The 25,936-nt window shown below is 35.4% G+C and overlaps 1 protein-coding gene across 10 annotated transcripts in view; it reads left to right on the top strand.

Moving 5' to 3' along the window:
• Positions 1-25,936, top strand: part of rapgef2a (Rap guanine nucleotide exchange factor 2a) — a 66,061-nt gene that overhangs the window by 16,345 nt on the left and 23,780 nt on the right. For 4 of the 10 annotated variants that reach the window (XM_087237084.1, XM_087237082.1, XM_087237083.1 and 1 more), the window contains exons 2-8: positions 9,832-9,902; positions 9,993-10,049; positions 15,992-16,075; positions 16,168-16,243; positions 16,327-16,494; positions 18,521-18,538; positions 24,469-24,591. In XM_087237084.1, the coding sequence (XP_087093210.1) occupies positions 9,832-9,902; positions 9,993-10,049; positions 15,992-16,075; positions 16,168-16,243; positions 16,327-16,494; positions 18,521-18,538; positions 24,469-24,591 (597 nt within the window). Of the gene's footprint in view, positions 1-9,831; positions 9,903-9,992; positions 10,050-15,991; positions 16,076-16,167; positions 16,244-16,326; positions 16,495-18,520; positions 18,539-21,870; positions 22,213-24,450; positions 24,592-25,936 lie in introns of those variants that run through there. The other 6 variants (XM_087237085.1, XM_087237081.1, XM_087237086.1 and 3 more) reach the window with 2 other exon arrangements.

The following is a 25,936-nucleotide window of genomic DNA, read 5'->3' as shown; positions in this document are numbered from 1 at the left end:
CAAATGATGTTAAATGGGTCACATATTGTATTTATAAGGTAAAATTTACCAAAAAAAATGTCATTTTTGTCTTAATATAATGATGTTTTCGCGATCGGGAAATCACACGTGACATGAGCTGCTGACGGTGAGCTGTTATCACAGAGGGCGCGCACTTAATGATAGACGCGCGCACGCCTACTTTAGTGAACAGAACCTGCATATGTTGCGAGTAACAGGTAATACAGTTGCAAATAATATTCAGTTTGTGGCACAGAGTGATCATTTGGGAGCCGCGCGCAAAGTATGAACAACCACTTAGCAGTAAGAATAAAACCGAAAGTGCACTTCATTTAAATGATCGTATTGCATTTTAGAGTTATGATTATGACAAGCATTTGATATGTTCTTTCATAGCGAACCCACAGTTGTGCATGAAAATAAAGGTTTACAATGTCAGTATAACTACTCTAGCCTTTATAATGTTGAATATAATCTGATAATGGCAAATGTCTGATTTTACCAGTGAATAAAATGGTTTTATAATGTTGTCAACGACAGATTGCAAGCATATATCTCAAACATAATAATTCAACATCAGAATTATAGAATAGAATTATTTATAAAAACCAGTAAACCACATAATATTATTATCGATGTTGTGCCATATGTTTGTTTTTACCATACCTTTATTTTACATCCACAGAATCGTGAGAAAATCGTGATCTTTACTTTAAGCAAAAAAATCGCGATTCTCATTTTAGCCAGAATCGTACAGCTCTACTTGTTACATAATTTGTTACATTACAAGAAAATCCCGTATTTGGTATAGCCGAGTAAAAAATTTTTAGTCAGAGTTAGCCCAGTTACCAGATTTTGTAAAAATCTCATCACCTCACACAATTAAAAAATATTAAAGTTTCAAACTGTTCGTGACCCCTATTTGGCAACCTATAACCCAGTTGTGATGTTGATTTCTGCGCAGGTGGTAGACGAGAGATTTAAATGGCGATGGAAACAGTATCAGTTGTAGAAATTAAAGAGTCAAGTTGTGCACTGGCAATTTGAAACTTTTGAAAGATATATAGTTTTGAATAATCGTGATTACTATTATGACCAAAATAATCGTGATTATGATTTTTCCCATAATCGAGCAGGCATCATCGTTGGGTAAACTTAGAGCGCAATGAATAGGAGAGTACAACACATTTTTTTAACTCCTCAATGGTGTTATCAAGGCTTTTAAAAAAAAAAAAAAAGGAAAATAGTGTGAGATTGATGACGGCAGCCAGAAAAGAAAATAATGTTAAATTTACTCTCTGCCCCATAGACGCTGGATTAGAAACACCTCAAACAAGCTGTAATTTGTTTTTTGTAATTTGATGCAAAGATGATATAGTACATTCATAAATGCATATAAATGTTCATATGTTTAAAAAAATGTAAATATTAAAAACTTTCAAGGATTTAGGATTATAATGACTGTTAAATGTGTCATTACAGGCTTGTAAAAAAAAAAAAAAAAGGGGTACATTGGAAAAATCTAACATTGCAATATTTTTTATTTTGAGATTATGTAATGCAACATGAATACAATTTCAAAGTAAGTGGAAAAACTGTTTGTAATGAATTAATAATATTAGATCGGTTGGGATGATTCTGTACGGGAGTGCATAACATATAACAAACAAGCACAGAAAAAATCATTAAAGAAAAAGATTTAAATGAAGTAAACTGCGTCTTACTGTTTTCCGAGGAGTCAAACTGTATTCAGGTATATAATAATTGAATAATTAAATGTAAAATAATACTGCATAATCTATATATTATAAACTATTCAATAAAATTAATAATTCATTTTTTTCTAAGTGACAAATGGAATTAAATATAATCCAGACTCAACATTGCGTATTCATGATGTGACTATTGTCATATTGATGCTGAAACGATATATTGTCCAGTCCCAATGTGTTCCTTGGGCTTTGTATACTTTTTTTTTTTTTGCACTCAGGCTGGTTGGGGTGCTTGTATTAAAATGCTTGCTCTTATTGAGCATTCAACCCTAAGCTGACTAGTTGTCTTTTCAAGTAGTTAATGTGAAAATTGAAATATTAAGATTTGCAATTTTACAAATAAGCTATTGTAAAGCAAAGAACAAATATTGTCTGTCCTGAATTTGTGTGAACAATCACAACACAGATCCACAGCATAAGGGATTAGTTCCACCCTGTAGTGTGCTTTTTCGTGGGCTAACTGGAATGTGAGCTATTCAAGGTCAGAGGTCAGAATCTGAATTTATGTAGTCCTCCCGAACAGACTTGGTCTTATTGAGTGTGTACATTGTGCATATGGATATTTCTTGCAATAACAATGGGCTATTCACCATTGTCTGATCTGTGACTCGAATGATGTTTTCTTAATTTAGCAGCGCTCATTTCTGATTTGCGGCATTGCTGTTGGATCCTTCCCCCTCTTGTTCACCCAGCTGGCTATAATGGTTTTTCCCACCTGCTTACTCTGCCACCGATACACCGGGGTGGGGGGAATTTCAGGCTTTCCACAGAATGCATTGTGAAACTCCGAAACCACGCAAGCACAGATGCTGGGCCACCATTTTTAGTTGTCATTTGCACATTTTTAGTTAGCATATTCACATGCAGCTTCATATGAAAATAACTTGTGAAACTAGTCTTTGGTTAGTTACCTTAATCGGAAAAGAATTCATGTACGTGGTTCTTTTCTCATGCCCTGTCATCAAAAGTCTCGCAGGGCTGAAGAGTCATTTGTTCGTGGCTATAAAAAAAGACATCAGTTATATAATAAGTGTCCACCATGTTCAGACTTAGTTACCTCTGTGTTTCCAGTAATGCAGATGAACACCTTCTCAGTCAGAATTAGAACAGAACATTTCCTGCATAGCCAATATCATACTGCGCTTCATAGTTGACAGATCTTACTTTGAGCTCTTATTATTTGTATATTACCATTATTATAGTAATGTTTTCTTTATTATTATTCTCATTGTTTTGTCTGTTGCACTTTTTTTCTCTATTTTTTTCCTCCCTTTTCTTTTCTATTTCTTCCTTTTCTTATCATTCTTCTATTTTCTTCTTCTTCTAGATTCTTCTTCTACTACTACTACTACTACTACTACTTATTATTATTATTATTATTATTATTATTATTGCTGTTATTGTTGATATTGTTGATATTATTATTATTTGTCCTCTTCCTGATTTCTCAACCCCCCTCGCCTCCTCACTATCATCATTCATATTATTACTTCTACTTTTGTTACCATTATTAGTATTACTGTTTTGACTTGTCCTCCTTTTATCTCTTCATTATCATAAGTATTTTTGCCATTGTCATTTTTCAGGTTGCTTTCGTTGTTGTAGTAGTGGTAGTAGTGATTGTAGAAGTAGTTGTGGTTGTTAAAGTAATAGTTGTAGTAGTATCAGTAATTGTAGACATCATTGGTGTAGTAGTATAAGTCGTTCACTGCAGACCTCTTTGGTAGGTCACCCTTGTAAATGAGATGTCGATCTCAATGGGTTCTTTATCTGGTTAATAAAGAAACATAATAATCAAAAAATCGCAAGTTGCAGCCCTAGTTTATCAATGCTTAACTAAGCGTGAAAATCCCATATTAATAAAAATTTTTGAGCAGTTGGAGCCTGGTACTTTCCATAAACTGTTGTACATAAATATGGAAAAAAAATTGAGGAACAAAATTGTAATAATGGTGTTTTTTTTTGTTTTTTTTTTAATGCTTTTACTTGTACTTTTTTGTGGTATTTGTAAGGGATAGGAAGAATAATTGAGTGTTCATAATGTTTTATTAATAGTGAATTCATATGATTTACATTTTAATACGATTCATTGCTTGTTTGTGTGGTGAATGGCTGTGTTGGTTGGTTGCATATTTGTTGTTCATATGGCTCTATTAATATATAAATAAACTCACCACTGAGAGAAAGCTTCTTTTTCTGCAGTTTTTGTTCGCTTGGTGTTGAGGAAATAGGAAAAAATAAGAGGATTAAGAAGAGCTTGAGCCATAATTTAAGCCATATTGAAGAAAACAATGGCAACTAAAACACTTCTGAGTTTTTAAGTAGTCAGGGTAATATTGTGCGTTGAAATCGAAATTTCTAAACATGGAAATAGATGCAATAGAGTAGAGTAATATTAATATGTTATTTTTAGGGAGAGGAGGAGTGGTTGGGACTTTTTTAAAGGTACATTTCATGTAATCTTTTAATGAAATGTCAACAGATTTAAAAACATTGAAGAGAAAGGAAACTGTAGGCTTCTTTGAAAATAAAAAAATAAATGGTCAGGTTAAGCATGCAAGTAAGAAAAGGAAGTTGTGCAGAAAGCCTTTCAGTTAGACGTTGCAAGAACTGAAACTAGCGTTTCACAGAACAGCCATTGTGTTTTCGTCTTGTCGTCTTATAATATCAATAAAAGAGCCATAATCTGCATCGGTTTAATAAGTTCAATTGCTTTCTGATATCTACATAATAGTTTTATGGCTTCAGTAAGTTCAAACAATCTCCAGAAACGGTTTTGTATGATTGTTTGTTACTCTATAAAATAAATTCACGATAAATTAACAAAAGATACAATTAAACATATTTTATGCCTCTTCCGAGTGGAACTGAATAAATGAAAAAGCAGTGATTTTTGCATCTTGTCTCAGGGTGTACTGACACTAGGCCATCCAAACCGGATCAGTGCATAGTTAAGTTAAGCGTAGTTTGGTTGGGCTCGGGTGCAGTGTGAGTGCAAAGCATACCTGAGCTCAGAACTGTAGTCTCAAGATCACTTTTAAGGGACTTTTATAGTAATGAAGTGGAGTGAAAATATTTTGCATGTATAGGTTTTTTTATTTTTATTTTTTACTGATCATATCATATACTGATGCGTACCAAAACCTTGACCTGAAATCGAAAACCAAAATGAACTGTGAAAAGTTTGTATTGTTGCCCCCTTAGAAACTAGTATAGTTGAGGGTACCTTTCACCCAACAATGAAAATTCTGCCACTATTTACACACCCTCCATTTGCTTCAGTTGTTCACTGTTGTTTTTTCTTTTGTTGAGACAAAACATGCATTTGTAAATTTGAAAAAACAGTGACCTCTAGCTTTCATTATCTTTTTTTTTTACCTGCTGTGGAAGTCATCAATATTATAAAAAATATATTCCTTTGTTTTCAACAAAAAAGGTAGCTAATAAATGTTTGGAAAACTATAGGTGAACTATTGTTTTAAGCAGTATCACATGAGTGCATTACCACATTACAATCCTGTATAGGTGATTGTATATGTGCAATTGATTTTATACTACCAATAAAATCAAACAAAAAATTGAGCATTTTAGACACGATATTCTATAGCAGCCAGGGCAAGCAATTTTTGTGCGTCTGAATGTAATTTCAGCCCTGTTTTTAAAGACGTTTAGTCAGAGACCTGTACTGTTAGTTTATGGTTTGAAACCACTGATGCCAGGCTGTGAGAGAATGGAAAATAAATTGTGAGTACAGTTTTTTTTATGTCATTTAATTGGTAGGTATTTTACTGAAGAGGAACTGGAACCTAAAGTTTCTCATTGTTTCAAAATGTCATAATTTTAGAAGTGAAAGCAAAAAGTTCTGGTTCTACTTTTTAAAGCTGGCACGTGTGTGAGTGTTTTTCAGATTTTATTCTGTGATCTAGCAGCCAGGTCTTCTAAGACCAACTGAAACGTGACCTTGGTCTCTTGACTCACTGGACTCTGTTACCATAATCAGAACTCTGTGCGTCTGTCTCTCACAGAGGAAATGCCACAGTCCCAGAATAAACATTCCTGCCCTTCTGCTCAAATCAACCAATCGCAAAACACAGCACGCCACCCATGACTCAAACCCATTGGGCAGTTTGAATTTACTTTAATTTGACTGTAGTCAGAGCAGACGAGTGGGATGGATGGATGTATTGGAGGGGAGTTTAAGATGATGAGAAAGGTTGATGGAATGTCAGGGTGGATAGAAGGAAGTGGTGATGCTGCTAATGTACTTTTTGAGTTAAGCTGATTCTGAGTTAGGGTGGTTGGTGTGGCCTTTCAAAGTTTCTGAAACTTTTATTCATTTTCATGCGTACATTTAAATGTCAAGGTTTTAGTCGTAAGTGTTTAAAACATTTTCCCATTTCCATCTAGTATTATGGTTTTTGAACTACAAACTGAGGTCATTGTACTATAAGAGTTAATTTTAGACCTCAAAACATTCTCAGTAGTCTAAGAACTTGCATTAATATATGCTCTTTTTGAATGTCTGGGTAAAAAAACAGCCGCTTTTGAACACTAGATTTTATTTTAAGAAACATTTTAAAATATTTTGGAATGGTAAACATGTCAGGCTAAATCCTTAAAAAAATAGGTGATTCTGCTGTCTTCATTAGCTTCAGAAGCACAGATTTCTTTACAACTTGAAAAGGTATCTTTGGATATCTATCTTTTCTTTAGATATTAAGTAAGCCACTGCATTGTTCAGGTCTATAGTGTGCTTGTATGTTGGTTTAAAAGTGATTTGTTGTATGATATTTGATGTTTGCTGAGTTGTGGACTGACCAGTTGCTTTTAATGTGGAGGGTCATTTTCTGCTGGAGATACTGTTGCCCTAAAAAAAACTAAATAAAATAGTTGTTAAAAAACACACGAAAAAGGAACGGTGTAACACAATTTTAGCGGTTTTAAAACCTTGACTTTTCCAAACCGTGATAAAACCTTGAAACCCGTTATCCTCTCATGCATAGTCTATGTATCCCCTTTCTTCTGATCCCAACATTAGGAAAGAGTGGATGAAATTTAATTTGAAGGAAATTTCAGACTGTGTAAGTTTCACCCTTTGTTCACTTCTTTTCACCACTGATGTCTTTACAAACAAGGCACAATTCTACACTGCGTTTTCAGAAAGACCCTACGTTTTTATTATTGTTTTGTCTATTATATATTGCTTAATGTGTATACAAAGTAGCTGTGTTTTTAACTTAAATCACACCAGTGTCCATCTTTGAGGGTTATAAGACGTCTAAACACAGTGGTGTAAATTCATATGTCCATCCGCAGCATCGCCATAAACAGCATCAATTATTGTAACCGAACCAAACTGAACCAGATTAGTTACCCACCCCTATTCTCAAAACCCCCATAATGATCACATATTCAGTCAGTAGGCAGATTCTAGGTGTTTTTGTGGCTGTTCAAGTCCATTCAAACATAAGAGCATCTACACTATGAAAATTAATCAAAATGAGTTGATTTGAGTTAGTGCAGTCCCCATTTACACGTTCATTTAGTGCCATTCAGTTAGGATTAAATTCATAAACATTCATTAAAACCAGATTTAAACTTAGAAACAAGTAGTTTTTGAATTTTCACACACTTAAAACAAGGAAACTATGTTCAGTTTAAACAGAATCGGTGAAATGTGTTAATGTTTCAGTCCAGTTCAGTCTTTAGTATTTTTTTTTTGTCAGTATGCCAAGTCCAATAACCTCAATGCGCAGCTCATATGACCTCATCACACCAGTGAAGTTTTAGAATTGCATCATCGCCAAATTCACAGGAAATGCTTAATGTGTGACTCTAAACTTGTCAACTGGAACACGTGAATGTTTTAAGAAACCAGAGGTGTTGGTAAATCAAGGCAAAAATCTAGACCCAAATCACATCTTTTGCATAAAATACAAGTTTGATTACTTCACTGATCAATGATTTTAGCTTTTATTCTTCCACACTGAATATCAATAAGCTTTTATTTGGTTTGAGGTTTTTACACCTCAAGGTTTTTTAGCTTTTAAAAGTTTGAATAAAGGCCTTCTTAGTAGCATTAGTATGGCTATTTACTTGGCTCTTTCCTCTTTCAGATACTCTACATAATAGGTTCATATGATCTCATTGTTGCATTCATGGGCATCAACAAAACAGGAAAAGATTTCCTTAACCAGTTTCCTGATCAGAAATGTACTTACAAAAACATTCCTAAAGACACATGTGAGGAACTGTGTCTGTTAGAGCAGAAACAGAGAGCTATTAGAGCAAAGACTGTTAGAGCAGAGATGTACATTTAACATTGCATGACTGAGACGGTGACAAACATCATGCCATGGCATCAGACACGTGAATGCTAGGATCTTGTCATAAGAGGAACAGCACAGTGACAGAAGTAGAGAGAAAAACAGAAGCGAGGAAATGGATCTGAAAGTTAAGGAATGAATAATGGAGTATCTGCAAACATTCCATTCTTGTTAAACGCTGATTGTATAACTCAGGATGGGTGGAGTTAAGTGGTGTTTAAAGAAGGTTGTGCGCTCTCTGTGTTCTCTGGTCAATGGTATGTATTTGTCACTGCTGCTTATATTCAAATTCATATGGCACCTCCTACTGGACCTTTGATGTATATACAGGCAGGGTTTTTTATATTTGATTTAACATTTATACGATAGCAAAACAGTGCAGTAAATATAAAGAGAAGAAAATAGGACAGAATATTTGTCAATAAAATAATTTTATTAAAAAATAAAGGTAAAAATAAAATTATATTTAAAAAAAAAAAGGATCGTCTAACCTCTCTATATACGCATTCACGCAGTGCGCAGCATATTTGTGTACACCCCTTTTAGAAAATGAATATTTTTATTCATTTCTCAGTGAATATAGGCAATGTATTTTAGTGCATTTAAACAAAACCTATTTATTAAACAGATATATTTATTAAAATGATGTTTTAGTCACCAAGCACATTTAGAAATTGAAAGATAATACAATTAAATTCAATCAAAATATTGCAAAAACCCTTACTAATTTTAAAAAATGTTTTGCTTCTCTTTTTAAAATTTTTTTTAAATATTTTTCTATAGCATATTAATTTAAATGCAGTGCTGCATGTTTGGTCTGATACCTTTTATATCATATCTCAGCCAGGCAGTGATGATCACATTATTTATTTTATTTTGCAATCAGATCACGGCAATTTTGTATGGGATGACAGTTAACTGGAACCCATGGGGCTGGCTGACTACAATTAAACGTTTGTGTGTGCATAATATACCCCATTTAAGTGATTTTATAGGTTTATCCAGGGTGTCTGCGGGGTCTTTAAAAGTAATAAAAGTTGAAAAATCAAATATGAGAAAATTAAGGCCCTTAACATTCACATTTTTACGTGGTCTTCGTTTTTGTTCAAGTGTTGTCCAAAGTGTTTGACTCCAAAAAAAAGCTTAAATATATTTATTTTCCTCCTAATATAAACAACAGTGTGCTCGATCTACGTGATTGGTTCGGGCCGGGGCGTAATTTGCGACAAACCGGGAAGGTGATGTGACGCTCTTCACATATAGTGAAACTATAGAGCTAAACAGGCAGTAAAATGGGAAAATGTAAGTTTGCGTACTCCTGGTTGGAGAAAGACGAGTTTAAATGGTGGCTGAAACCTGTCACTGAAAACAACCGTGTAATTTATTCTTTCAAGCTTTGTTTCTTTCGAGCTTATCTGAGCGTAAAATGTCTTGCATAATTATTTGGGTTTGTTTTCCCCTCATTTTTCCCAACACATATTAGCAGTGAAAAAGCGAAGCTCAAAGTTATCAATCTTTTATTTATTTATTATTATTTTTAGAACTTTTTTTTACTAGAATATAAGATGTCTACTTATTTTCATCACTGAACACTGAATGAAAAATTAAAATGTGCAAAGAAAGAAAGAAAGAAAGAGAAAGAAAGAAAGAGAAAGAAATCTTAGTGAAATTAATTGGTAGCAGGGTTTCATGCAAAATCTGTGACCGCTAAATATTATGTTCATTTTTTGCAGGATCTGCAGATTGTGTACTCGTACCTTCATGGCATGGAAGCTCTGTCCAACCTGAGGGAACACCAGCTCAGGTAAGAGATCACATTTGTGTGGGGATGTGAGAGCTTTTACATTCCTTTATTACAGAGCGAATGTGATTAACTTTGTTTATTCAATTGCAGGCTGATGTGTGAGACGGTTCGATATGAACAGCATGATGCTAATGAGGTTTTATACTAGTGAGTATCTGAACTCGCGCACTCAATAAACTCCCACAAAAGCTGTCAGAAATGTATCTCTATCTAGGTCAGTTTATCAGAGGTTTACATCAAAGTCACGAGGCTGATTTCATCCACACACACATACACATACACATCTGCTCACTCTCTCTGTCTCAGACACAAACACACACCGACATCTGTCTGGTGCTCAGTTCATTTAAATCTGTAATGTGCATCTACAGACGGGGATTAAGCATCTAACGGCTTTCTGAATATGGACACACACACACTGCCTGTTGAAATGAAGCGTTCTGTCAGGACCACTGATTGTTTCGGGTTACTGCTAAAACAATTTAAGCAATGTTCTGGGATCAGTACACATTAAGCTCATTGATCGTATTAGCAGCATACTATCAATCAATAGAGAAAATATTTTCAAATCCTAAAAATCTCAATTATATTAAGGCACTTAAAATGATGTTGAGGGGATCGGTTTGTTTTATAGAGTGTATTGGAACAGAATTGTCCAGGATTATTTTTTTGGGGGGACACATTTTTCAATTGCCTTATTTGTATGCATATCAAAAAGCAGAGCTGCATTTCTTGTCATGTTCAATCAGGAATGACATCAATATGCTGTTTTTTTCTGTTCAAAGGCAGAATTTGAGGAAAAAATATAGTAATTAGCAGTACTGAATATTACTGACCGTTGGTTATTATATGTAACATATAGTTGTTAGCATATTTAAAATGATTCACTTTTTCAATCTTAACACACACTTTGTTTTCCACTTCTATGTCTTGTAAACTCTAACTGCTTTATCGTGATTGTGCATATCAGTCACTTTAAGATTGACAAATACTGTTAGAAGTAGGGTTGGGCGATGTTGACCAATTTGGCATCGTATGATGTCTAATGTGAAACATCGCGATGGACTATGGCATCATCATCATGTGAAAAGAGGAGGGGGGGTTGTCTGAAGAGCAAGGAGGGATCTGGGGGTGAGAAGGGTACGTGGCTTATTTGAGGGCCGGGAGGGAGACGTGCGATTTCCGGGGGATTATCACTCGTTTGCAGGCATTATGAGTCCCACAAATGCTTAGAAACTCCAGGAACCTCCGGGAGATTTGGGATATCACGTTTAAAAACTATTGCGAGACGCGATCCAGCGGTACATCCTTCATAAACTCTCCGACATGCACTGCTCTCTGCCTGGAGCTCAGAGGAGCGCATGACAGCGTGTCTCTGTGTTTGTGTGTGTGTGGGCACGTGATGTACGTTTCCAGTGGATGGAGGGCTGTTCAGAAATGCTAGGTAAAACGGTGTGGATGTGGATCATTTTAGTTTTAAAATGCCATTTTAACACCAAGACGTATTAGTGTGAACAGGGCCTGAGTGTGTATTTTTCGCGAGCGGGTTTGCGATGGGGGTGGGGCGATGGATTGCGATGCTGGCTCAGCATCGTGCTGTCTATTGGCCATCGGCGATGGTCAATGGCATCGTCTATCGGCCCCAACCCTAGTTAGAAGGCTAAGGCAGACCAGTCAAAATATGTAGCTTTTACACATTTTTATCATTCTAACAACAGATTGCTGAATTGTTGAGTGCAGCAGAGAAGTATTTTTAATGTCAAATAAATTAAAATAAACTTTTCCATGGCAGAAGGAACTGTTTACATGCGCTTTTCAACCAGACTGCCATTTTTAATGTTTCTAAAAAAACATTATTTGTTCACGCCATACACCCTAAAACACAGGAGACATGACCATTCATGCACACTAGTCATGCACATGTTTTACTGGCATTTGAACTTGCTGCCTACCAGTTGTGTAATAGTCATATGAGAGTGGCTTGACGAAATAAAAAATGATACGCAAAAGTCCACACTAGACTAGTCAAAGAAATAAAGTCTTTGATTTCATTTGAGGGTCAATATTACTAAAATGAACTCTGCTCATCCACACTCCTAAGCTGAAGGTTGTGGTAATGCATCTCTTTATTTTGGTTGGCGTTAAAAGAGCGATTGTAGACAGCCTCGCCTTTGTTTTCAAGAGTCTTTGCTTTAACCTGTCTATTCTGAAACAGAACACTAGCATTTCCAAACTATTCAGTGTTTTCAAAATGCTGTTTTTCACCAGCCTTATTCCATGAAGAAATTAGTTAAGCTAGTTTATATGAATTACTATGATTTCATTCGTATGGAAACATAATTTTATTTATTTATTTTTTTAATGAGAGGCACAACCCCAAAGCCCACCCATAAACCTCAGCCTTATTATGTGATGAGCAAATCGAACTTAAATGTGTTTGATTGAGAAAGTACAAATTAATATGAATTAACAACTAAATGTTGCGTTTGTGTTGTTTTCTCAATGCAGTGTAGATACTGCTTCTCAAAAAAATAATAAAACACTTTAAACTACAGTGGTAAAACAGCATTTAATGATATCAATGTGGATTTGTCTGTAGTTTGACACTTCATTGCCATGTCATTCCATATTATACAACATTCTTTACAATCGATTACTTTTTTTTTTTTAAGCAAGTCATTTTGCAGTATTAAACATAAAAATAAAAGTGAAATGCCTGACCTCAATTTACAGATCAAAAGACATGACTTTATACAATCAAAATGTTGATCTCCAAAGAAAGTTAGTTTTGGTTTATTTGGTTCAAATGGCATTGGTTGTTTCCTTGACTTTGTCTAAAATGTATCTGGACTGTTAGGTTTTTCTAATTATACTTGAGTGAACCTAGCATTGCATTTGCCAGGTCAAAAATTTCCAAAGGAAAAAATGCAGTCATGCTAACCCAACAAAACCTGGAACATTCTCCATCCCCATTGACTTTCCCTCCACTTTTTTGTCCCCCTCACGTTTTTCTAACTGTAACCTCCCATTATCCGTCGTAAATCTCCACTGTGGTGCAATGCCTACATTAACCAGGCCGTCAAAGCTTGGGCTTTCCAAAACACACAACATCAGCCATGTGCTTCTTTTCACTTGGGATTTGTGTTGTGCAAAAATGCGTAGGCTCATACGGTTTCCCTCAGCATAGTTTGAAAGCCACGAGTCTCAACCTCGGATGCCATTGCACAAGGACCACCAACAGTCTGTTCACCAAATTATACTGCACATGAGCATAACAAAGTTTTCTCCGGCTTGCTTCAGGATAGGAAACAAAGTCATGTTTTGGGAATAGACTGTTAAATTAGGTGCTTCTGGCGTAGAACTTGTCACTAGATTGCATCCAAATTTAATAAATGTAACTGACTAGACCACTATAATGTAACTGAAAAATAATGTCACTTATTGAATTTACAAAAGATTCATTTCAACTTTCTTAATGTTTCTTGAGCCCCATATTAGAATAATAACTATGAGAGCCTGATACACTGAATTTTAGGCAGTCATTCTCTCGTCTTCAGACATTTCATCACTAATAATTAATGTTTTAAAATATATGTAAAAGTACAATATTGTTGATAAAGAGGTAGCATTTTAATGTGATTCAGTTTGTTGAGAGTTGGTGGCAAAATATCAAAACAACAACCAAATAATACAAAGATAAAATGTACAAGTTAAAGTATCTCGCAAAAAAAATATATATATATTAATGTATGCTGTTAAGGAAAAGAGGATTTCAAGCGGCGGTAAATAAAAGAAAACAATATAACAAAAACCCCTAACTGGTTGAAAATTACCCTCTAAACTGCTTAATAGAAAATAAACAAACAAAACATCTTCATTGTGTTTATCTAAAATACATTTGAAACTTACAGCGAGTGGTGCTCACTTCTTCTTGTTTGTTTAGACAAAAGTTTTCTGCCAGTTGCGAGATGCATGTCTCAAGACGTCTAAACTTCTTGATTCTCAGGGGAATTCAGAAGTACATACAAACCAATATCAGCATACCACAACTGAAATAAGATCAAAATTAAATTGACTGAAATAAGATCAAAATCAACATGACACAAACCAAAAACACACAAACAGAGCAGAAAGTCAAGCAGCGTAAAAGCAAGAGAACGAGCTTCCATGGTTGTGGCCCTTTAAACTTAGAGCTTCCTTTCTGATTGGTAGCGTAGGTAATGATGCCACAGAGAGTAACTGCGTTCACAGCGAAGGCGGTGAGTGTCAAGGGTCGCTGTGGCTGCCCTGGCGACAACGCTGTCTGCCTTCAGTTCTGGCAGCGAGAGCTTCAAAATTCGCTACATTGATCTCGAATTTAAAGGGGCCGTTGCAGCATATGTCGTAATTCGACTTCTTACAATTAGAAATGATCAGACTGGAGGTTTGGAATATCAGAAAATAGACTTTATTCTTCATAATAAAGCCAAGAAAGAGCAGAGCAGACCCCAGAGCATTCTGAAGTCTCTCCTGGACACCTTCTAAAGTCTCTCCTGCTCCTTCTCCTTTATTTATGTTTTTGACACACCCCTATGTGTCTCTTTTTAACTTTTGACCATTTTTGAATAGGTTTTCTAGTCTAAGGGGTCCTGCTATTCTTGGCTCTCAGCCCACTAGCTCATGTCAACAGAGATGTTACAGGTCTGTGTCAGCAAATGTTTTGACACCACAGTTCTCTCTCCATAGATGCAACTTATGCAAAAGGATTAAGTGTTTACATACATTGTCATGAAAGCATAATCACTTGATAATATGTTGTGTCCATATGTCATATATGTGTCCATATGTCTGAAATATCCTGAAGCAGCTATAATGTTTTGTATTGTGCCATGGGATTTCCACTTCAATGAAGGAAAAAAAATATATATATATATATATAAAATGCACATTAATAACTCGCCAGTAATTTTTTTTATGTGTGTTCCTGTAAGAAAACATTGCAAATAATTGGAAATCCGGTGACTGCAATAATCAAACCCTTGGGAACATCTGGGGTCGGAACCACAGTTCACAATGACTGTGTTCTCTGGACTCCTCCCAAGCGGTGGACTTCTACATTCCTATTGCTTGCCGCCGAACCGCATCATAGTTCAATAACATAAAGTTACCATAAAGTTGCGCCACGCTGCTCCTCGCTGCTTATCGCCACTGGCTCCCATTGAAAATGAATGACTTCCAGCTACTTTGATGCTCTCACCGCTTTCGGTGTGAACGTACAGTAATGATGATTGAATGACAAACTGGAATGGGTGATCCTACGAGAATTGACAGAGAGATCGAGAGAGAAAGAGAGAGCACGCACAAGCAAAACAACACAGGCACATACATAGGGCAGTAACAGTCTTGTTTTACAGAAGTAATAATGTAAAATTAAGTGAGTTTTTCCTTTAAACAAGTCCAATAATCTGCCACTGAGATAAGTCAAATAATCTAGTTTTCACTTTAAAATAAAATTAGTTTACTTACCCCCAATGGAAGATTATTTAGCTTAACAACTCTCCTAATTTTCACATTATTTCTGAAAACTAGATGATATTTTTGCTTGTCTAGGAAATGCTTTTTATATTTTGATATTTTAAAATATTTCGATATTTTAAATAAAAATATTTTAGACATTAGAAACAAGACAAAAGTAAGAACATTTTTTTTGCAGCATGATGGAGACTTTTACTCATGAAATCATAAACTTACTACTTAATACATAAACAGCTCAGTTTTTTTGGTAAAACACTCCATATTGCTTTGTACATAAAAGCAGTCATTTTGAATGCTTGTCAGACAGACAGACAGACTTTTCATGTCTGACTTTGCGAGATCAGCAAACCACGGATGCCCTCTTGCTCTGGGAAATAGTGAATTGACCAAGACTCATTCACCCACATTTATGATTCATCACATGTGTTTCCTTTGCTCATTATGACGTTAATTGTTAGGTCACTGCTCCACCCAGAATATAGTAAGAGTGGACTAAAATAGAAATGGTGTGCTTTTCAGGGTGTGTAGTGTAATATTTATATCTGTGTGTGTGTGTGTGTGTGTGTTTGTTCTAGTCCTGATGACATCGGGACCTGCTGGTATATCCTTCTGTCTGGCTCGGTCTTCATAAAGGAGTCTATGTTTCTGCCCCGCAGCAGGTACCAGTGTTTTGTGTTTGATTTGCCTCATTCTTTCTTTTTGTGTCTTGTCCTGTTCTTTGTTTTGTGTCACGAATGCCGTTTCATTTCAGTTTTGGTAAGCGTTCTGCTGGTAGTTTGCGTCGTGGTTGTGAGTGTATCGTCCTTGAGGCTTCAGAAATGATTGTGGTGAGTTACAAAGGCCGATGTATGTGCAGTAACCCATGCGTCCATTAGATCAGGATACACTTTTCCTCTCTTGTCTCTCTTAGGTGGACTACATGGATGACAATGACGAGTATTTCCAAAGACAAGCATCTCATCGACAATCCAGGAGAAGGTTTCGAAAGATAAACCAGCGTGGAGAGCGCCAGACCATAATTGATACCGTTGATAATTATCCAGTCAGCAAGCCGCCTCTGCCACCTGGATACCACTCTGTACGTTCTCTGTCTCTCATACGCACACAAACTCTAAAATGATACACATTAGTACCTTTTCTGGGAATGTTCCGTACACACACAAACACACGTCACATTCATAATAAAGTTTCTGTTGGTCAATGTGGTGGTTTCATGTGACCAGCTTGAATCCATTGCAAAATCTTGATGGGGATTTTTTTTTAACCCTCTTGTGAAAATCACATGGATTTCTGTTGAAATTATTAATGTGACTTCACCTTAATAATAATTTAATATTCTTAATATCATTATTAAGGTAATCATTAATAATATTAATAACTAAATTACTTTTTATTCCACTTGATTTCACTTTTATGATTGTGTTTACATTTTAACCCAGTGTTTCTCAATCAGAAAAGGCCCTATATTCTAATTCAAATGAAATGATTTGTGTTTTAATATAATTTCATTGTTTTTCTGATCTTAATTGAAATGTACTTTATTTATTTCGTACTTATATTAAAAAATAGTTTGATTTTATTAAACTAAAATCACATTTATTTTAATAAATGTAGTTTTCATTGAAGATCATACAGCTTTGGCATTTAGATAATTTTGTAATTAGGGATGCACCAATCCTATACTTGGATCGGATATCGACTGGATACCACATATTTTTGCTGGATCGGGTATCGGCCTGCTAGGACCAATCCAAATCCTCTCCTGTGCATGCGCTATATTCTGTGGAATTTCATTCATTTATTTTCTTGTCAGCTTAGTCCCTTTATTAATCTGGGGTCGCCACAGCGGAATGAACCGCCAACTTATTTAGCACGTTTTTACCCAGCGGATGCCCTTCCAGCTGCAACCCATCTTTGGGAAACACACACACACACACACACACTCTACGGACAATTTAGCCTACCCAATTCACCTGTACCTCATGTCTTTGGACTGTGGGGAAAACCGGAGCACCCGGAGGAAGACCACGCGAATGCAGGGAGAACATGCAAACTCCACACAGAAACACCAACTGAACCGAGGTTCGAACCAGCGACCTTCTTGCTGTGAGGCAACAGCACTACCTACTGCGCCACTGCATCGCCTCTGTGGAATTTATAAACCATAAAGAGAAGGTAGCCTTTTATAAGGCACTAGAAAGTAGTCATGTAGGCCAACTATATCCCAAATGTTCTGAAGCCATTTGAGGTACAGATGAATATTCAAGTGCTTGTGTTATAGTGCATCTGATTTTTCCTCAGTGCTGACGTGCTTTCATTTTCTGTGTCTTACTCAAGACGAGTTCAGGCAAGGCTGTGTTTTAAAAGTACAACTGGCCTCTTTAGTCTGCGTCAAACTTGCAGGAAAATATCAGGCTTTAGTGATTTCAATAGTGATGACCTATTATAGATTTCAAAGAAAATTAATTATATTAAAAAGTAACCAACATAAACTGGACTACTACAGATGCTGTCGTAACGAATACTCAAATAATCTAGCCTAGTTTACAGCAAGCATCAGCAGACCTGAATGTCTGTTATTTTGTACTAAAGAAGATATTTTACTTTAGTTTATGATTAGCAGAACTATAGAAACTGTATTTTGTTAAAAAAAATAAAATAAATAATTAAAAATAACTGCACAGTATTGGGTCGGATCTGTATCGATAGATACTCAGAATCTTGATATCGGGATTGGATAAGTTCCTAAAAATGGTATCGGTGCATCCCTATTTGTAATCACACAAATCAATTGTTGTTAATTAATTTAACTAAGTTGATACATTTTTAATATCCATAAAACAGTTTTAAAACTAGCAATTAGACATACATTTAATAGTAATTAAAACTGAAATATCTAGTTTATATATGGTTTTTGAATGTTATGTTGGAAAATAGAGAGAGCATTCAAGAAAGAAGCTTTAAGAACCAGTTATAGAACTCAAAACAGAGCTTATTAGACAATTGTCGTTCTTCTTTAACATTTACTGTCACTGTATTAATATTTTTTTTGTATTAAGATGTGGATTGTGTAGTAATGTGTTTCTCATTTTGTCTTGCTGCAGGAATGCCCCAAATCCCAGGTAACTTCCCTACTCATTCTATTAATTAATAACCCTTAAATTACTAAACTGTGGTCCAGTTTTACTCTTTCAACATTATTTCATCTTAGACTCTGGCATAAATTCTCACACCCTAGAACAACATAATTATCTTTATGGTAGTATGACAAACTACACACTGCAGCTTTTCACATTCATAGATGTTTTGACAGAAATTCTTGCTTTCCTCTGACATCTATGCACACTGTATGCATGCTGGCTGTTTATAACGTAGCGCAGACAACTGTGAGTGTGTGGTTTGAGCATTCAAAACAAAGGTTTGCTAGGTTTTGGGCACTCACAAAAAGTGTCCGTTTGTGTTGATAGTCAATGAAGCTTACTTCAAAAGGCTTGCTCAACTGTCCAATAAAGTGAAGGCACCATAGAAAATGAAGCATTCCCAGACTTTAAATGTTTTAAGGAAAAGTAACACACTTTCAACGTTTTTTTACACCGTGTAAGTGTATGCATTGCTCTTAGCTTAGCTGAATTCAAGCAGATCTCAGTTGTAATCTATAAATAGTCTTCAGGACCTCACATAAAAAACACCATTTATTGTTGTGTTTGACCTGCAAAAACTGATTATAGATGGACTTTAACATTTTTGAAAACAAGAGCACAGCTATTCACAATGCTCTCTGACTGGTCTTCTGACCTGTTGTGCATCGTACTCTGATTTGTAAGACCTCTTTTATATGAACATTACATTAGTGGTAGACTGCAAATATAGATTTCGGCAAAATATGTGCATGCCTAATGAGCATGAATGGTCAAATAGCTTGTGCTTTAGGGTGTATAGCATAGACTGAGATTGTCTTTTTGAAATGCAGTAAAAACACTGATCTGGCTGGTTCTAAAATTCAGTTTTAAATAAAAAATGCATACTAGTGTAAACGGTATCTTAGGGTGCTTTCACACCTACACTTTTGTTTCGGAACGTATCTCGTTTGCCCAGTTAGCGCGGTTCGATTGGCATATGTGAACAGGGCAATCGCGCTCTGTTCCGCGCCAAGGTAATCGCTCCGAGATCGATTGAATGAGGTGGTCTCGGCTCGATTAAAACGAACCCTTAAGCGGTTCGATTGCAGTGAGAAAGCGATCCGATCCGAGCGCGGTTATATCTCAGTGTTTTATGGATATGTAATAGGCTTACGGCTATATGAAGAGAGAATTATGAGTAGGGCCGGAAGTTTCGCGAATCTCCGGATGCCCGCAAACGAGTGATGATCTCCCGGTAATCTTGCATCTCCCTCCCGGTCCTCAAATAGGCATCGTCGCGCACCCTTCTCACCCCTCCCCACCGCGTCTCTCCTCAGACACGTCGTGCGCGCACCCTGTCAATCACCACCAAACCACCACGCTGCAAAATAAACCCTGACACTGACCAATGTAAGGAGAGTTTACTCGCACGTGACTTGTTTTAGCTCTTTTGGTCCGATTAGAAACTTTGCAGTGTGAAAGTGAACCGCTCCAAGAGCAAAGAGCAACAATGTAACATTTGTAATCTCTGTTTCGGAACAACTGAATCGATTCACTGGTGTGAAAGCACCCTAAGAACACAGCAAGGCAGATCAATTCAGTTACATTTTTATTTGTTTAGCACAATTAAAAATAACTGTCATTTAAGACAAAATTGCATCTAACCCGTGTAAAAACTTAAAAGCATTTAACGAAATCTTAAAATATAAGACATTATCATTGGACCAGTGGATCAAGGCTAAACAGCAAAAAAAAAAAAAATTGCTTAAGCGAGTTTTTCCTTTAAAAAAAAAGAAACTAATCTGCCAAATGGGGTAAGCAAAATCATCTCATCTCAAAGTGAAAGCAAGTTTATTTTGCTTGCCCCATTGGCACATTATTTGGCTTGTTTTAAGAAAAAACTCAATTTTGACTCATTATTTCTGAGGACAAGATATTTTTTGCCTGTCTAGAAAATGCTTCTTGATTTAAGATTTATAAGACCAAAACTCTAAGCAAAGCATTTTTTGCAGTGTTGGACTGGGCTAATATGCTTACACAGTCCCCATTTAGTAGCTGAGGTGCATTTTGGGACTAATTTTAAGCTCTGAAATGATGATCGTTCTAATCCAACATGTAAATAGTGACAGCAGTCTAATCTTGACATACTAAAAGAATGAATTGAACTTACAAAGCCTCAACTTACCAAAAAATAAACTTGCTTTCACTACAGCACTAATCTGTTTATGAAATGTCAAATTATTATGGAGAAAATCACACCAAGGTTCTCGATAAATGGACGACCTTTATAAAACTAAGTTACCAAGAGCATCAACACATCCACTAAAATCTCCAGAATGAACAAAAACAACAATATTTGTTTTATTCTTGTTAAAACATTAACATTTCTGCTTCAATTATTCCTATTAAATCTCTCAAACAATTGAGCAAAATCTGGACTGAGTCTGTCATTAGTATTGATATGTGGAAGATTTTTTTCAACATTATCCACATACAGTAGCAATAAAAAGAGATTTTGTGTTTTCCAGTCCCCATTTAGTAGTTGAGCTGCATTTTAGACTAAATTTAAGTGCTGAAGTGATGATTGATCTATTCAAACATATAAATAATTACAGTTGTCTAATCTTGACTTAATAAAAGAATGAGTTGAACTCCTTACGTAAAAACTTGCTTTCACTACAGCACTAATCTGTTTATCAAATGTAAAATTGTTTTAGATAAAATCACATCAATATGCTCGATAAATAGACAACCATATAAAACCAAGTTACCCAAAGCATCAACACATCCACCAAAATACCCAAATGACCAAAAATAGCAATTTGTGTTTTATTTTCATTAAAACATTAAAATTTCTGCTCCAATTATTCCTTAAGATCTTTCAAACAATTGAGCAAATTCTAGACAGAGTCTCTGTTATTAGTTTTGATGCGTTAAAGATTAGAATATCATCCACATAACAATGAAAAGAGAAAAAAATAGATCACTAAGTTATGGAACTAAGCCAAAGTCTTAGTAACATTCTTAATAATGTAATCTGGTAAAAGCTTCCCTATCTTCTTTTCCATCACTCTCTGTTTTCCCCTTGTGGCACTTTTCTCCTGCTGCATTAGTTTTTTATTATCCTCTCACTTGGGATGGGCCTGATTATGATTGACAGCAGAGGGGCGGGCTCCTTTTAGATATATGTGACAACCTGATTGTTCAGTGAGCTGTCAGTCACCACTGGGCTAACCCTGGTGACTGGTTTAGTAGGGCAGTGGGTGTCAACCATCCCCCCACCCTCCTTCGCTTAAACAATACCAGCCTCTTGATAATCCCATGATCTGGCGTTGGTGTGCGTGTGTGTATGTGTGCGTGAATGGGATGCAGGGGCAGGGTCAGATGAAAAGTGTGTCTACAGAAGCATCCCGCTCTGCCAGAGAGCTGTCTGTTACTGTGGTGATGGGCAGATTTCAGTCGAGAGTGATGCTTTCTCTCTTAGAGTGTATTATGGAGAGAGATATTTGAATTTCAGGTTGATGTAGTTGGGATAGTTACTTTTACAAAAAGAGGATGATTCTGTTTTAGAGGTTAGTTTAAATGCACACAGGATGGTTGGGCATTCAGTATTGCAGGCTATGAGACAGCTAGTTCTGTCTCATGGCTATGGAGTCAGGGGACAGGAGAGCAGGACTGTGAGTATTACACACACACACACACAGACACAAAACAGTGTGCACATAAGTTACATTCATGCATGCATGTTTTTGGTGAAATATTAGGAATCAGCTGAATTTGATGAGCACATTTTTGTAGAAATCGTTATTTTGAATGAGCAAGTTCCTAAATATACTCTGAACGGAATATTTTTTTAGTTTTAAACTGAGTTTCAGGAGTTGGTCTGTTGTAGTGTTGGACTTGTTGGTCATTTTAAATCAATTCCACTGTTTTATTTGTGTTATAAATTCTTTCTAAACAGTTAATCTGTGTAATTTGATTGCTGATTTTATTATGTTGTGCAGTTTATATGTTATGTAGTCGATTTAGTTTTATTTTTTATTATTTTTATTTGTTCTATTAATCTGCATTTTTTGGTTTCTTATTTCATTTTTTAAAATTCATTACATTTTACATTAAATATATTTCCTGCCGTTTTAGAGTTGGTTACTATTGATGTTTTTTTTTTTTTTTTGTGTGTGTGATTATATAGATCGTCTTTGCAATGATTTCACCATCCCGCTATTGAGTTTTTGAGTCGCGTGCAAGTATTCTGCATGTGATTTTGTTGTAGGGTTACTGTATGTAGGCCATCTGATCTAGGGCATAAGTACATGAACCCATCAATTTGTAATGTAGTAAGCCTCAGGGTATGTTATACAGTAGGATGTTGGGGTGGGTGTGGGTGTGCTAGCAGGTATAATCGTTATTTTGGTTCATTAACTGATTAAAGCCATGCATTAGTGATTAAAGGCATCACATCACAGATGCTCTAGATTTACATTTCGTTGGAATTTTGTGTGTGTGTGTGCTGTGTGGGCTTGGATGTTACACACAGCACCAAAATATACAGTTGAAGTCAGAATTATTAGCTCCCCTGTGTATTTTCCCCCCAATTTCTGTTTAACAGAGATTTTTTCCAGCTCATTTCTAAACATAGATATTAACTAATTCCTAATAACGGATTTATTTTATCTTTGCCCTGATGACAGTATATAATATTTGACATAATATTTACTAGTATTCAGCCTAAAAGGCACTGGTTTGCTATGGTTTGTTCTGTAGACATAAAAAAAAAAAAAAAAAAAATATATATATATATATATATATATATATATATATATATATATATATATATATATATATATATATATATATATATATATATATATATATATATGTATATATATATATATATATATGTATATATATATATATATATATATATATATATATATATATATATATATATATATATATATGTATATATATATATATGTATATATATATATATATATATATATATATATATATATATATATATATATATATATATATATATATATATATATTGCTTAGGTGGGCTAATCATATTGAGCTTAAAATGTTTTTAAAAAATTCAAACTTCTTTTATTCTAGCCAAAATAAAACAAATAAGACTTTCTCCAGAAGAAAAATTATTATAGGAATTACTGTGAAAATTTCCTTCTGTTAAACATAATTTAGGAAATATTTGAAAAAGAAAAAAAAATCACAGGAGGGCTAATAATTTTGGCAACCAATAAAAGTTTAACACCATTAAAAGACATGTTAATTATTAGAAGTGATACAAGTATTTTTCTCTAAAATATTTCAAATTAAAATTGGATGGCAGTGCAGTTATCAAACTGCTGATGTAAACATGGAGAGAATGTGCCAGAGTTCTAGGAATAATACTGTTTGTTTTTGTTTATTTTTATCAACAAATCCTAGTAGATGGATTATTAGAATCTTCTATTATTAAATTGCACCATTAAGCTGAACTCGTGTGCGTGTGGGAGCACATCATTCATTTCACTAAAGTGTAATTGTGCTGACACTCACACAGAGGTTTAAAATTAATCCTTAGATTCCTGATCAACTTGCATGTGGGGAAAATGACTATTTGCACTTTTCCATCACTCTCTGTTTTCCCCTTGTGGCACTTTTCTCCTGCTGCATGCTCACAAGGTTATTTAGGGAACATTTAATGTGTTTTATGGTAGTTTAAATGATGCTTCTCTCATACATGCAGTTTTAAACCTTAGTGTCATGCTGCAGGAACTTAAGCTGAAAGGTTTTTAAAATGCTGATGGTTTCTAAAGGATTTTTTCCCATAAAATGTATAAATTAATTTGAAATATTATTGAAATGATTCTTGTCTATATGCATTTTTCTGCTTGTTTTTTTTCTAATAGTATTCATTATTCCTACAGCTCCCAACCGACTTCTCAAAGCTTCACCCCTCCGACAGTTGCCACTCTCATATGACTTCCAGCCAATCACGTTCCAGCATCGCCAGTGATTCAGGAAGCAGCAGCCTATCAGATATTTACCAGGTGACAAGAGACTCTATCCCGCTAGAAAGCAATCTTCTTACTCGGCAACAGAAGCACATCCTCACAGAGATTTATTGTGAACATCTGGGACAAACGCACACACACAAACACACACTCGCGCACATTAAAATCCTGTCCAGTAGAGGACTCCCCCGACCTCCCCCCGCCCTCCTCTGTGGTCCATCTGTCACCTCTCCATAACCTATTCATGTGGTCCTCAAGCACATACACCTTTTGATCCGCAGATCAGCCATACACATGAGCACACATGCTGCATATCCACAGCGTGCACAAACACAATCCGCTCAAAATGCCATCACACACCACAAACACACACACTTTTGCCAGTACGCATGTGCACAAGCAAATCACATCCATATAAACAACAAAATCGTAAGTCCAAGGCACATTAGCAGGGCTGTTATTACCTTTAATACTATCAATATTATCTTATGAATCCTTTATCTAAAGAACCCTGACACATGAACTACCACTGAAGCACTTTTTGTTTGATACACACTGGATACACACATTCATGTAAAATTTGATAATGCACCCCACAATGGGCAGAAAGGGATTAAACTAATCAAATGTCAAGCGTTGAATGTATAGTATGTGATCATTAGCTACGTTTACATCCACCTTTTCTGGGTATTTTGAATATGCGCATAAAAACCGGTTGATAGAAACATCGAGATGTGTGACAATTTTGAAAATGCGCATAAAATTTGTAGGATAAACTTTTTATTCAATAACATAAGATGCACATAAACTACGATGGAAACTAGGGATGCTCTGATCAATCTGCTGGAGATCGGTATCGGCCGATAATCACATTTTATGACTCAAACGGTACTCGCTAATCTGGCTGATCACATGAACCGATCGCAAGTGTTTGTTTACGGGTTTACAAACAGTGGAAGGTCCTTTTTAACTTCTTTTGCATCAAATATGCGCTCCAAACTTTTTCTTGATTGAGACATGATGAATCCTTTTTTTTTTTCGTCATTTGCAGTGTCTCCAAATTGTTTTGTTAGTCATGTTTCTTAATTTTTTTATGTAGTAACAATTTTTTTTGTAAAGCTGCTTTTGACCATGACATGTCCACACTAAATGGTTATAAGAGACGTGTTTGAGGGATTATATGCAACATCCTTCTTTTGTTGTCTTAGGAAAGGAGAGATCTTCACTTAAGTATCAAACTAGGAGGGAAAATGTCCTGTATGCTATGCAATATTAAAGTTATATATAAAGCTTGAAGCATCAGAATCATTACTTGGTATCGGCCATAACCATGATGAGGGATCACACTCGGTATCTGCTCCAAAAATCCTGGTCAGAGCAT

This window comes from Danio rerio, chromosome 1, assembly GCF_052040795.2.
Source record: "Danio rerio strain M-AB ecotype USA chromosome 1, GRCz13ab, whole genome shotgun sequence".
Classification (NCBI taxonomy): Eukaryota; Metazoa; Chordata; class Actinopteri; order Cypriniformes; family Danionidae; genus Danio; species Danio rerio.
This window is presented reverse-complemented; position numbering and strand designations above follow the sequence as displayed.